The sequence below is a fragment of the Trachypithecus francoisi genome, unplaced genomic scaffold (genome assembly GCF_009764315.1).
Source record: "Trachypithecus francoisi isolate TF-2019V2 unplaced genomic scaffold, Tfra_2.0 Lachesis_group16, whole genome shotgun sequence".
In the NCBI taxonomy this organism is placed as follows: domain Eukaryota; kingdom Metazoa; phylum Chordata; class Mammalia; order Primates; family Cercopithecidae; genus Trachypithecus; species Trachypithecus francoisi.
In genome coordinates, this window is record NW_022681461.1 from 31,437,486 (window position 1) to 31,452,368 (window position 14,883).

Sequence of the window (14,883 nt, forward strand, 5' to 3'; positions counted from 1 at the left end):
TCAAACTCGTGGTATATTACTGTAATACCTATTGAAGCTGATTTCAGTGTAAACCGTAACAGGAAGTAAGCAATTTCCTTTTATTCACTAAAAAATAAAAGGGTGTATTAGTGTACTGATATACATGAAAGAACATTATATCTTGTAGTAGCCCTGAATTGACGTCAGCTTCCTAAATTTAAAATGCTGACTGAACCTGTGTGAGGTGGTGGAAAGCAAAAAAAAAAAAGTTACTTCCGTCTGCTTTGTTCATCACAAAGAATAAATAATAACATTGGGCTCTCTAGTGAATTGTGAATTCAAGGCTGTAATTCACTGTTGAGGCTCCCCTGTTATTTAGAAGCCACTTGTACTGGGTTCCCTTCGTCCTGTTTTGATCCACTGCTTATGATCACTCTGAAGTAGCCTTTGACTGCTTTGTGTTTTAGCTCTAATTTACTTGTCAAAATGACCTAAATTCTTGCCTACACTTTAAGGATATCTTTATAGGAACACAACTCAAACCCTGACCGCTCTGTGGTTTTTATTTATAAAATTAACTGAAGCCGGCTGCAGTGGCTCACACCTGTAATCCCAGTGGTTTGGGAGGCCAAGGTGGGAGGATCACTTGAGGCCAGGAGTTCAAGACCAGCCTGGGCCATATAGTGAGACTCTGTCTTTACAAAAGATAAAAAAAAATTAGCTTGGCATGGTGGTGCCGCCTGTAGTCATAGCTACTTGGGAGGCTGGTGGGGGAGGATCACTTGAACCTAGGAGTTTTGAGGCTGCAGTGAGCCATGATCTCTCTACTGTCCTCCAGCCTGGGCAATAGAGAGAAGCCCTGTCTCTAAAAATATGAAAAATTAAAGTTAAAATTAAAGAGTTGATTTTATTAATAGCCCTTGAAATTTCCTCTGCAGTTGATTCATCAGATACTTTTTGAGCTATGACTATATGCTGGTTGAGGTGCTGGGAATGCGGAAGGGAAACCAAGCATGCCCTGCCTTCATGGCCCTCATACTCTAGAGATTCAGTGCAAGTGATGGGTCGCTAGGAATGGAAAGAATGTGTTTTTTGTACTGCCCCTCCAGCCCGTCATTCCACTGTGCGTAAAGAGCCCTGCTATGGTGACTAGGCCACCACAGTCTCATTCCATCTCTGCCACTAAACAATGGGTAAGTAAATCACTTAGGGCATGTCGTTCTGTACTTTGTGAGGTTGACAGCAAAAAGTTTCTCCATGTACAGGTGTGTGCCTCCAAGGTAACGTCATAATATAGAACGATTACTGTTGCTAGTGGTATTCAGCTATCTTGCTGGCATCATTGATCTCTATCAGAATGTGAAAAACAGCTTATTTACTCATTCTGGCTCATATCCAAGATGCAGTTGTACCCACTCTATGAGGCATTTCCAATGGGGATGCCAAGAAACCTTAGAGTGTGGGTGGTGGAATATAGTTTTGCTGAAATTGTAGAACCAGAATTTCCACACCTCGTCTGTGGTGAGCTCTGATCCAGTAGTCATGGATGACTTCTCTCAAGATTCTTGACCAGGGCCAGGTCTGGGACAAATCCCTGTTTTTTTTTTTTTGTTTTTGTTTTTGTTTTGAGATGGAGTCTCGCTCTGTTGTCACCCAGGCTGGAGTGCCGTGGTGTGATCTCATCTCACTGAATTCTCGCCATTCTCCTGCCTCAGCCTCCCGAGTAATTGGGACTACAGGCACCCGCCACCACTCCTGGCTAATTTTTGTTGTATTTTTGGTAGAGACGGGGTTTCACCGTGTTAGCCAGGATGATCTCAATCTCCTGACCTCGTGATCCGCCTGCCTCAGCCTCCCAAAGTGCTGGGATTACAGGTGTGAGCCACTGCACCCAGCTAAATCCCTGGTTTTAACTGTCCGAGGGGTCTCTGCTTCAATTAATTAGCTGGCAAGAGGATCACATCTTAAACTGTCCCTCCTGATCACTTCTGGTAGAGTAGAGTTAGTGGGGAAAGCAGTGCTAAGTAAGGGTGGCCATTTGTTGTGCGGAGACTATAGCTGTGTTTTTCACACATGTCATTGCATTGAAATCTCAAAAGAAGAAACATTAAATAAAGTAGCTAGTAGTTACATAATATGAGTATTTGAACCCATATTTGTCTGATTCCTGTAGCCTTTGCTTTTTTCATGATTGGGAGGACTTCTCTTTCATTCTCAGATTAGAAGATTATAACTATCTTGAAGTTTTGAATGCCCACTCACTTATGAAAATGAGTCTTGGTTGGATACTTTTGAAAGGGTTCTGTATTTTAATGGGTTTGTGGGGGTTAATGACTTGTAAGGTGTCCAAGGCAGTAAGTAATGGAGAGCATCTGTTGACTTCAGTAATAAATTTCAAACTTGTTTAGAATTCTGCTTATGTGTTAAATTTGAGTTTCTCCAGTGAGTCTTTTTGTATCTTAGATGATTTATATTTTTCTGGGGAATCATTTAGTGTGTGTGTTTTTTTAAACAAGTGGTCTTCATAAAGACTAGGGCAGACGGATGTATATCACACTCACTCAAACATCTGGAATAGACAGGGCAGCTCTGTTTGATGTTTCTTACAGAAATGGCACCATCAAATGCTAACAACTGTTTTATTCTGATCTTAACATCATGTTTAAAACATGCCTTCCTTTTTTCTACTTTTCAATTTAGCATTACTCTACTGACTGGCAGAGACGGGAGTAGATGTCCACGCCCACAGACCCTAGTGCGATGCCCCACCCAGGGCCTTCGCCAGGGCCTGGGCCTTCCCCTGGGCCAATTCTTGGGCCCAGTCCAGGACCCGGACCTTCCCCAGGTTCCGTCCACAGCATGATGGGGCCAAGTCCTGGACCTCCGAGTGTCTCCCATCCTATGCCGACGATGGGGTCCACAGACTTCCCACAGGAAAGCATGCATCAAATACATAAGGTAAGAGTTTGTTCTCCCATTCACACTCGACTTCTGATAAGTGGATGGTTAATATTTCTCATAACCCCATCCCCCTTTCTACTGCTGTTAACAAGAAAATCAAGGAAGATCTTTGTCTTACATATCTCATATATTATTAAAAACGCATATTGTGAGGTACTTTTGTTGCTACAGATGTTGTACCAGTTATGAAGATCAGATGTTGACTTTTTAAAATACTAAGATAGACTATGCAGTTCTGACAAGTAGATCCTGTGATTTGTGGGTTGAAGGTATTTTTGTCTTGGCGAATTAGTGTATTAGTCTATAAGTCTTATTTTTTCCTATCTGTGTTAAGTAACTTATCCACTAATGAACATACTGAAAATTATTATTTCCTAAAAAGGTTGACATTTATTAACAAAAATTAGATCCCAAAGAGTAAAAGGAAAAAGTCCTTATCTAAAGGATTTTTGGAAAAGGGCTTTATTGAAATTAAATAGTTTCTAGGGAATCCTTAAAATGCACATTGCTGTCTGTCTGTGAAGCAGTTTTATTTTGGTTTTGGAAGAAGGTTCTGATTTTTGCAGAGCTCATGTCCAGCTGTTTGTTTCTGGACTAAGGTTATAATTATCCTTTATTTATGAGGCTTGGATTGTTGCTGTGGGGATGATCGTATCTGTACCATTTGGCATTATGCCTTCACAGGAGATGCAAAGAAGAGAGAACAGCCTTTTGAGAAAGTAAACAAGATCCTCTGTGACAGTTTGCTTTGAAAGTAAGCAATAGCCAGGAAAAATCTATGAGGTCATTACATACTACCTGAAGGTTTTGCCTAATGAGACACGTAGAGGTTTTACACTCCTTGGGATGATATCACAGGTGGATAGGGTGGCAGGGCTGCTTCTTGACATTAAGTGGGTGTATTCATTAGGATTCTCCAGAGAAACAGAACCAGTAGGAGATAGAGATGTATATAACAAGAGACTGATTATGAGGAATTGGCTTACACAATTATGGAAGCCGAGAGTCTATTATCTGCAGTCACCAAGCTAGAGACCCAGCAGAACCTGTGGTATAGTTCCAGTCTGAGTGTACAGGCCTAAGAACCAGGAGAACTGATGATGTGCATTCCAGTGTGAGTCCGAAGAGCCCGAAGAGTCAATGTAGTAAGTTCAAGTCTGAGGGCAGGAGAAGACCCAGCTTAAGCAGTCAGGCAGAGAGAAAGCTTCTCGTTTCCTCTAGCTTTTTTTTTTTTTTTTTTCCTATTCAGGCCCTCCATGGATTTTGGATGAGGCCCACGACATTGCTGGAGGCAATCTGATTTATTCAGTCTAAGAATTCAAATGATAATCTCATCCAGGAATACCCTGACAGACATACCCAGAAATAATGTTTAATCAAATATCTAGGCACCTGAGGCCCAGTCAAGTTGACACATAGAATGAACCATTACAGTAGACAAGCTGTGGAAGATCCTGGCTTAAAACAAAAAGCTTACCACAGAAAAGAGCAAGTCTTTCCTCTAGTTACGTAGGACTTTAGGTCAGTTTTAGGGTAGGGCATCAGAGCCCAAAAGGGAAGATCCTTTTGTTAAAAATGTTGTAATTTGATGATTTTCAAATCAGGAAAGTAATATATGATTATTTTGAAAAGGAAAACAATACTGACATAAGCAGATAATCCTACCTTCACCCCAAGTAACAGCTTGTTGTACATGCTTTTTCTATCTTACTTTTCTGTATGTTCATTAAAAATACTGTATAAGCACAGATATGTATATATTGGTGTAATATTTTTGTTACTTTTCTTTTACTATTATAGAATCATATTGTCTCTGTTAATTCCTCTGAAACTTCCTTTTTGCCATTTAACAATGTATTATGGGTATCCATATAACATTCCCTAGTTTCTGTCTCCTTTTTTAACAGATAAATTTGTTAGCTTGTCAGAGCTCTAGAGAAATAAAGCTGCTTGTTTTCCATGTCATATTTTTCAGGGAACCTATTGAACGTATTGACATATGGAAGTCCTGAAATTGTTTTGTGTTGAGATTAAATTAATTTGGGAGCTATATTCTAGATCTGATCAATGACTTGTAAACCTTCCTCTAAGTGGCTTACGTAATTTCAGAATAATTTGACAATATCTCACCTTCAAAATGAAAGATAAAATGTGAGGGAAATACTTAGCTAAACTTTATTGTTCTTTAGCACTTAAAAATTCAGCGTGTGAGTGTTGGGTCAGTTTTGTGTTTTTCTCCTGGATCGTTTGTATGTATGTATGTATGTATTTATTTATTTTTGAGACGGAGTCTTGCTCTGTCTCCCAGGCTGGAGTGCAGTGGAGCGATCTCAGCTCACTGCACGCTCCGCCTCCCGGGTTCACGCCATTCTCCTGCCTCAGCCGCCGGAGGAGCTGGGACTACAGGCGCCCGCCACAGCGCCCGGCTAATTTTTTGTATTTTTAGTAGAGACGGGGTTTCACCATATTAGCCCGGATGGTCTCGATCTCCTGATCTCGTGATCCGCCGGCCTGGGCCTCCCAAAGTGCTGGGATAACAGGCGTGAGCCACCGTGCCCGGCCTCTCCTGGATCGTTTTTATTGTTATCTCTTTTGATCCCTTCATTTTATGTCCTAGCATTTTTATTCCACTTTCTCATATTCTCTCTACCCTCTTATATACTCCCTTTTTTAGTTTTGCTTTGCTCGCATTCTGTGAGTTTTGCATTTTTTGCCATCCTGCTTCTCCTTAGCCCCAACCCCTCAGATAGTTCCCTGCGTGAGGACCTGGGTGCGGGTTTAGAGCTCACACCTGCTGACCAGATGCCTTCACTTTTTTCCATTCTTTTTATAGGCAGCTTTATTTCTTCTCTTATTCTTCCTTCTCCCTCTGAGGCTTCAGCTTTTTGCTTTTCAACATTACTGGAAATAAATAAACAAGTGGCCTAAATACATCTGCTGTGTTGCTTTGATTTCCTCTCTATTATTACTATTTAACAGACTCAGTGACACTCTTTATACCAGATTCTTCCCATTTTTCTTCTGAACATCCTCTTTATGATACATTTTTCTTCTTTTCAAGTGCATACTTTTGACTCTGCAGAAATTAACTTTCTTTTCTCTAAAACTGCAAACACTCATACTTTCTTGCTTGAAGTCATTTGGTTTCTATAAACTCCTGGAAATATTTCTTTCAGGCTGTTTTGAAAATTGCTATTACAGTTTGGGGAGGAATAGACTTTTCCTTTTTCAAACACATGCTCCATTGCCCAATTCTGGATTGGATTAATGTCAATTCAATAGCTGTTTATTGCATGTCTGTCACATATTATGCCTCAAGTTTTGGGTCCAGCCCCTGTGTTCATTATTTATTTCCAAACCGTGCCTTTAACCTTTTCCATTCCTCTTCCCTCTGTAGTATAGCTTCATCTGTTGCACACTCTTTCCCTTTCAGTATTCACCCCCGTTCACAGCTCTATCCTGTCTGTTCCTCTCTTTCCAACTGCCATGGAACCCTGTGGTTTCAACTTTTAAACTTTCCATCATTCCTTTCCTTCCAATGAAGAAAAATTACCACAAACTGGATCATCACAGATGTGTCCAACAGCCTTCCTTCAGACTTCAGACTAACTTCAACATATAACAGGTTTCAAGATTACTTACCAGGGTATGGAAAAATAGCCTATATTTGTCTACCTTGTGACCAGGGCTTCATTTTCATCGCCTGTTTCGATATTACAAAAAAAAAAAAAAAAAAAAAAAATCTACTGTTTAAAGACTTAACATTTGACTTACAGATAGGTTGCTGATCCTTTTGGTCTAGTCTCCTTTTTTTAACTCTAGAACAGGTAGTAAATGATTGTGCCACACTTTTGAAGAACTTAGGGAGGGGTCTGAAAACTCCAAATAGAAATGTTTTCCCTTATAGAGGTGTCTAACTGATGTCCTTTAAATGTTTCAGCCCATCGATGGGATACATGACAAGGGGATTGTAGAAGACATCCATTGTGGATCCATGAAGGGCACTGGTATGCGACCTCCTCACCCAGGCATGGGCCCTCCCCAGAGTCCAATGGATCAACACAGCCAAGGTTTGTGTCAGCTACACACTGGCTACTGGTTCCCGAGCATAGTCTTTCAGTCTTTCCTGTTGGATGTTTTAATTATGACTTCCAAACAGTGTGTCTAAGGAAGATCAAATCCAGCAGGTTTCTTTTCCTTATAGAAATCTACCTCCGTCCTCACCAATACAATCTGATGACTTGTATGGGAAATTTTATTTCTGAAGTCCTAGTAATTTTGCTAGCCATCATGTGTGCAAGCAGTCTGCAAAGTGCTCTATGTACTTTATCCAGAATCTTTATCGTAATCTTTTTTTTTTTTTTTTTTTTTTTTTTGAGACGGAGTCTCGCTCTGTCGCCCAGGCTGGAGTGCAGTGGCCGGATCTCAGCTCACTGCAAGCTCCGCCTCCTGGGTTTACGCCATTCTCTTGCCTCAGCCTCCCGAGTAGCTGGGACTACAGGCACCCACCATCTCGCCTGGCTAATTTTTTGTATTTTTTTAGTAGAGACGGGGTTTCAGCGTGTTAGCCAGGATGGTCTCGATCTCCTGACCTCGTGATCCGCCCGTCTCGGCCTCCCAAAGTGCTGGGATTACAGGCTTGGGCCACCGCACCCGGCCTATCGTAATCTTTTAAGGTAAATTATGTTATCCCAGTTTTATAGTTGGAAAAGATAAAGCTGGACAATTTACTTTGTTTTGCCAAGTTTACATGTCCAATCGGTGAGAGGGCCAGAAAGAGAATCTAGGCCTGCTTCCCAGCAACAGTGTGGATGTGAAGGTAAGGTGAACCACCTGTGTCCCTTAAATTGCATGCTTACCCATTGTCTATAAGACAGCTTTATCTGGAAGTGAAATTACGTGTCATTTCTGGTGGGTGGCTAGGCCTGTCATAGCAAATTACCACAAACAGAAATGTATCCTCTTATATAATTCTGGAGGCTAAGTCTGAAATCAAAGCATCAGCAGGGCCATGCTCTCTCTGAAGGCTTTGGAGAAGAATCCTTCCTTGCTTCTTCCTGGTTTCTGGTGGTTGCCAACAATCCTTGGCATTCCTGGACTTGCAGATGCATCACTGCAATCTCTGCCTTAGTATCCACATGATTTTTTTCCTGTGTGTCTGTCTGTGTTCAGATTTTCTTCTTTCTTTTTTGAGCCGAAGTCTTGCTCTGTCGCCCAGGCTGGAGTACAGTGGCGCATCTCTGCTCACTGCAAGCTCCACCTCCCGGGTTCACACCATTCTCCTGCCTCAGCCTCCTGTGTAGCTGGGACTACTGGCGCCCGCCACCACGCTTGGCTTCTCCTGCCTCAGCCTCCCGTGTAGCTGGGACTACAGGTGCCCGCCACCACGCTTGGCTAATTTTTTGTATTTTTTTTAGTAGAGACAGGGTTTCACCGTGTTAGCCAGGATGGTCTCGATCTCCTGACCTCTTCATCCGCCTGCCTCGGCCTCCCAAAGTGCTGGGATTATAGGTGTGAGCCACCGTGCCGGACCCAGATATTCTTCTTTTTATGGGGACTATTCATTGGATTAGGGCCTTCCCTAATGCAGTATGGCCTCATCTTAACGTGATTACAGCTACAAAAATACTGTTTCAGGCCGGGCCTGGTGGCTCAAGCCTGTAATCCCAGCACTTTAGGAGGTTGAGGTGGGCAGATCACGAGATCAAGAGATCGAGACCATCCTGGTCAACATGGTGAAACCCCGTCTCTACTAAACATACAAAAATTAGCTGGGCGTGGTGGCGCATGCCTGTAGTCTCAGCTACTTGGGAGGCTGAGGCACGAGAATCGCTTGAACCCGGGGGCAGAGGTTGCAGTGAGCCGATATTGCAGCATTGCACTCCAGCCTGGCGATGGAGCAAGACTCTGTCTCAAAAAAAAAAAAAAAAAAGAAGAAACAAAATACTCTTTCAAAGTAAGGCACATTCCCAGGTACTAGGGGTTAGAACTTTGGAGGAAGGGGAACACAATTCAATTCAACTCACCACAATGGCTAAAAGAAATACGGCATATTTCTTTTCTTCTTCATATGTAACAAGTCCTCTTTCTTTTCCTCACTGTTGAAAACTATTCAGGTACCTCAAAGCCTTTTAATACAATGTAGCCTGATTTCAGAGTCATTATGTGGTCATTTCAACATGTGACGGGCATGAGTTAATCTAGCACTAATTGACATTAATATGTAGATATTCTAATTCAAGGTTTATGGTTTATGTGTTGCTATATATAATCTTGTATAATTAATGTGTGTGTTTCCTCCATCCATGATCAGATATCCATCTACCCGAGGGAAGACTTTTGGCTGTGAGGATTTAGAGAAGTCTAAGCACAGTTGTTTTCTTTTTGAAATATAAATAGTCAAGTCGTGGAGGCATAGGAGTGCCTCCCCACTAATATTTGAACAGGCTTTTGAACATCCCAGACTCTTACCTGAATTTTAGTGGCAGGCAGGCATAATTGTTGCAGATAACTCATAGAATCTTGACTATGTCAGAAGAGCAGCCTAAAGCTCTGGGACTTTTTGCAGTACAAGAAGAAAAAATTTGACGTATTCACTGTTATGAGTGAAGTAAGACAGTATTTCCAGGCTTATCATTTAAATTTGAAGGGGTCAAGTATATTCATGGAGCTAATATAAACCTTATATATATATATATATATATATATTTTTTTTTTTTTTTTTGAGGCACAGTCTCCCTCTGTTGCCCAGGCTGGAGTGCAGTGGTGTGATCTTAGCTCACTGCAACCTCTGCCTCCCAGGTTCAAGCGATTCTTCTGCCTCAGCCTCCTGAATAGCTAGGACTACAGGCGTGTGCCACCACACCCAGCTAATTTTTGTATTTTTAATAGATACAGGGTTTCACCATGTTGCCCAGGCTGGTCTTGAATTCCTGACCTCAGGTGATCCACCCTCCTCAGCCTCCCAAAGGGCTGGGATTACAAACATGAGCCACCATGCCTGGACTTAAACCTTTATTTTTAATACCTGGGAGGTATAGATGAGTAATATTTAGTGATTCTTGAAGCCAGGTGCTTACTTTTTCTGCTCCAGTCATTGCAGTAACTCTAATAGTGGAGTCCTAGGAATGCCTGAAAACTAAAACCACTTCAAATGCACAAATCGTAATTGAGAGCATTTTTACTTTTATTTCTGTGATCACTTGGCTCCTCTCTTCAACATAAAAATGATGTCTTATTTATCTTGGAATCCACAACACTTTACATGATATCTAGCACATGGCTATATAGATATTAGTAAATTTTGTTCAATTAGGTGTGGAAGTTTGTGTGTTAAAGAGTCAACAGTTGAAAATGATCTCAACTTTTATGTGATTTACATGAAGTATAATAACTTTAAATGCAAAGGTCTGCATTAAAGGGAATCAGAATTAACATGTAATATTCTCTAAAATAGTAAAGTGCATTGTAGGCTGAGGAATGAGTTATTTTAGGGTATATTTTTGAATAAAGCAGTATTAGTATAATGCAGTCCTATTTTATATAATGATCTAAAAAGAATTTAGACTTGGTAATAGCATGTGTCTTTAAAAAACTCATTGTGAAAAGCCATTTATTAATATAAAAACACAGGAACAGAGAGATGTGGTATTGATTGGAAGGCTGCGAGCTTTAACTACCTAGCAACCTATTAGGTTATTTTAGGGTGTTGGTCAAGAAGCAAAGCCATTTCCTTCAATAAATACTGAATTGTGTACCTTATGGTCCCAACGATAACACTGTTTATTTTTAGTCCATTGGATAGAAACCCTTCAAAGGCAGGTATATATTTAAGTTTTTTTTGTGTGTGCATGTGTGTAGAGAAAATTCATATAATATTGGCACTTAGAAGTTCCAGATCATTAATAGGAGAAAGGTTATTGCATCTCTCTGAGGCAAGGTGAAACTGGGGAGATAATAGCCCTTGAAAACTAGGGAAAGAAAACTGCCACTTTTGACTACTTTCGAACGAGCAAATCATACAAGATTCCAAAAAGAGCAGAATCTGCATCAACACTGTCATCCTACCGACAAATGTATATTCACTCTCAGGCAATTTCTTCACTCTGTTTTCTCAACTAAAGATAATTACCAAAATATGTGATGTTGTTGTATCACTTAGATTCTGTTTTTCTTCAAGTTTTATGGGATGCTATTCATGTAGAAATAAAAATCTCTATTTTTAATAACATACTGTGACAGAATGATTCTCTTCACATCCGCTACAAATTCTGGGAAATAATTCTCACTTCCGTTTTCTTCTGATCAAATTTGAGGTGAAATTTTGTTGTACTGACTAACTCAAAAATGATTTTTATTTCACTCTCAATTTTTTTGATCAAATTTGAGGTAAGTTTTTTTGTATTGATTTTCCAGTGACCAGGTTCTTTTTTTCAGAGTTTAAATTGTTATGCTTAATGTAACTGTCTCACCTTCATAATGTTGTCTTGTTCATAGTTTCAAAGAGTGATGTAAGACATAGTGTTACACATGAATTTAGACTAGATTGCCTAATATTTTGGTTCATTGTATTAGGCATCTTATGATTTGCCATGAGTGAGATTCTAATTGATGACCCTAGGAAATAGGAAAGACCAGAAATCAGGAAACGTATGACTAATTTTAAGCCCTGGTCATATCTCTTCTACTGTGAAAATGTTAGCAGGTTTGGTAGGAACATTTTCCTCCTGTGGTAAACTCAGGGCTGGCCAGAAAGACATCATAATGAATAGACTACCAGTTTGTACTAGCATTACAATTAAGGGGTTAATGTAAGCCTTCTTAAAGAAGCATGTTAATGCTGAAGTTAAATGTCTGTTATTGATATTCTCTAAGTGTTTATTGTTATAACAACAGCATGTTGGGATTTAAATTTCTGCTAGTCTTGCAGGCTTTCAAGAGAATTTTCTTGGCTATTTTATATAACCAACTCAAACCCTAAACTGCATGGTGTTTGTGGTTCCTCACGGAGTAGGGATTTGTGGAGAGAAATTTAGCAATTCTTCTATTTACCTTTAGGGCAGGATTTCCCTGAATAGAGTTCTACTTCTCATCAATTGGTGGAGTAAAACCCATTTTTGGTTTAGGGGATCATGCTAAATTTGCCTCCCTCTCCAAATGACAGTTGGAGATAAAAGTAACTGAATCTTTTATTTTCTTTGGTCTTGTGAATTATGAGGGTGAATCCCCAGTTGGTGGCAGTCATATATTCTCGGGCCTCTGTGATTCTGCAGATGCACAGAGCTCTTTCAGTTCAAACTTTTCTTAGATTTGAGCATGCAGCAGGAATTTAATAAACACTTATGTGATGACCTTTGTGAGAACTGTGACACGATTACATTTATTAAAGGGAAGAGACTTTTCATCCATCTATGTATGTAATGCTGTGTTCTGGGACACCTTTGACTTGATTAATTCGCACTTTGTTTCAGCTCAAGGACACCTTTTGGATTGCTTTAGGCCACTTTGTTCTCTCCTTCATCTTGGATCTCTCTCCAACAATGTTCAGTCATGCTTTTCTAGGAATTCTATGGCCAAGCTATGCAGATCATCTCCTGAAATAAGTCCCTTGAGGTTTTTTTGTGCATTTTGATTTTTCTTCCCCAGAAAAGTGTTCTTAAATTTCCCATTTAGATCTCTTAGAAACCAAACAGTTTACTCTCATTTTTATGTTATATCACAAGTGGTTCTAGAAGGTTTTTGAAACTTTCAAGTCCCTGACTTATTTTCATATAACCAAATTTATATGAGATCATGGAAAGGGCATACCTTGGTTTAAATCTTGAAGCTGTCAAGAGTTAATTGTGTGACTTTGGGTAACTGGTTTGCTCTCTGAGCCTCATTTTCCTCATTTTAAAAAACGTGGTAACAGTATATATCTTTTAGGGTTGTTGTAAGGGTTGAAGAAATAATGTATGTTCTACCCATATCTTCTTGATTCCCGTTACCATTTCTATACCTCCACCAGCCTGATTTCCTGTGCCCAGAATCAGTGTCTTGGTTCACTTCCATCTACCTTTCCCACATATGGCAAAGTCCCTGGAGAACAATAATCTTTAGAGCATTAGTCATAACCAGTGACTTAACCAGTGACTGCTGATTGCAGGAGTGTAAATACCCCAGCTTCTTTACCCCTTTCCTGGAATAATTTGGAGGCAAGTTATTTACCATATATTCCAAAGTTTCTGCACTGAATTAATCTTCAGATACCCACTGCAGCAGCTGGCTTGATAATGCCCCCCCCTTATTGGCTGACTTCCCTTCCTTATATTACCTTTTCATACCCCTATTAGTGTCCACGCACCTTCCCAGTAAATTGCTGGTACTCAATCCTTAAATAAGGCTCTGCTACTAGGGAGAACCCAACTGTGATAGTTGAGTGCAAGACAACTCCTTGCATAGTACCCACAACATGTAGGCACTCAATAATTGCAAGTTATTCATAACATGCATAACAATAAACCAAGTGTTTGCTCTCCACCTGAGACATTCTTTGCTCCCCATTGAGATATATCAGGTGCCATCAGGTTTTGTTCTCGCAGTTCGAGCTACTTTTACTATTCAGTACTGTCCCTTGGTGCCTTTCCTTTTTTTTTTTTTTTTTTTTTTTTTGTTGAGACGGAGTCTCGCTGTGTCGCCCAGGCTGGAGTGCAGTGGCCGGATCTCAGCTCACTGCAAGCTCCGCCTCCCGGGTTTTACGCCATTCTCTCGCCTCAGCCTCCCGAGTAGCTGGGACCACAGGCGCCCGCCATCTCGCCCGGCTAATTTTTTGTATTTTTTTAGTAGAGACGGGGTTTCACCGTGTTAGCCAGGATGGTCTCGATCTCCTGACCTCGTGATCCGCCCGTCTCGGCCTCCCAAAGTGCTGGGATTACAGGCTTGAGCCACCGCGCCCGGCCTACCTTGGTGCCTTTCCTTTAGGTGAACAACAACCACTAACAGTTTACCTTCTGGGACTATTGATGTGGCTATTGATCACTTGAAGTGTGGTTAGTTCGAACTGAGATGTGCTTTAAGTGTAAAATATTTAGCAGATTTCAAAGTCTTAGTGTGACAAAAAAGAAGGTTGAATATCTTACCAACAATTTTTATGTTTTAAAATGATGTTTTGGATATGTTGGTTTAAATAAAATACATTTAAATTAACTTCACCTGCTTTTTTTTTTTTAACATTTTTAAAGTGGCTACCAGAAAGTTTTAAATTTTACATATATATAAAGCACATATTAATATATTAAAATCTTAAACTACATGTAATTAATAAATGATATGTCATTTAAATTTCTATCACACAGTTGCTGCAGACAATTATTAGAATATTCAGGGATATCTCTCTTTCAGGGTTGTCAAGGGCAGCCTGTGATTTTCTTTTGTGCTTTATTTTAGGTTATATGTCACCGCACCCATCTCCATTAGGAGCCCCAGAGCACGTCTCCAGCCCTATGTCTGGAGGAGGCCCAACTCCACCTCAGATGCCACCAAGCCAGCCAGGGGCCCTCATCCCAGGTGATCCGCAGGCCATGAGCCAGCCCAACAGAGGTCCCTCACCTTTCAGTCCCGTCCAGCTGCATCAGCTTCGAGCTCAGATTTTAGCTTATAAAATGCTGGCCCGGGGCCAGCCCCTCCCTGAAACGCTGCAGCTTGCAGTCCAGGGGAAAAGGACGTTGCCTGGCATGCAGCAACAACAGCAGCAGCAACAGCAGCCGCAGCAGCAGCAGCAGCAACAGCAGCCGCAGCAGCAGCCACCGCAACCACAGACGCAGCAACAACAGCAGCCGGCCCTTGTTAACTACAACAGACCATCTGGTAGGTTAATACACAACCAAATGAATAATGCCATGGTCCAACTTGGATAAGAAAGACTGCTCACACACCAAAACACTGGGTTGGTACAAGCCCAGGGCTGACATAGCCTTTTTTTAT

General features: G+C 40.8%; 1 protein-coding gene across 2 annotated transcripts in view; it reads left to right on the top strand.

Moving 5' to 3' along the window:
• Nucleotides 1-14,883, top strand: part of SMARCA2 (SWI/SNF related, matrix associated, actin dependent regulator of chromatin, subfamily a, member 2) — a 184,017-nt gene that overhangs the window by 12,617 nt on the left and 156,517 nt on the right. For both annotated transcript variants that reach the window (XR_004443442.1, XM_033237198.1), the window contains exons 2-4: nt 2,662-2,919; nt 6,863-6,992; nt 14,347-14,766. Coding sequence is in view for 1 of the 2 variants with exons in the window: in XM_033237198.1 (XP_033093089.1) it covers nt 2,695-2,919; nt 6,863-6,992; nt 14,347-14,766 (775 nt within the window). In the remaining variant the exon portion in view is untranslated. The remainder of the gene's footprint in view (nt 1-2,661; nt 2,920-6,862; nt 6,993-14,346; nt 14,767-14,883) is intronic.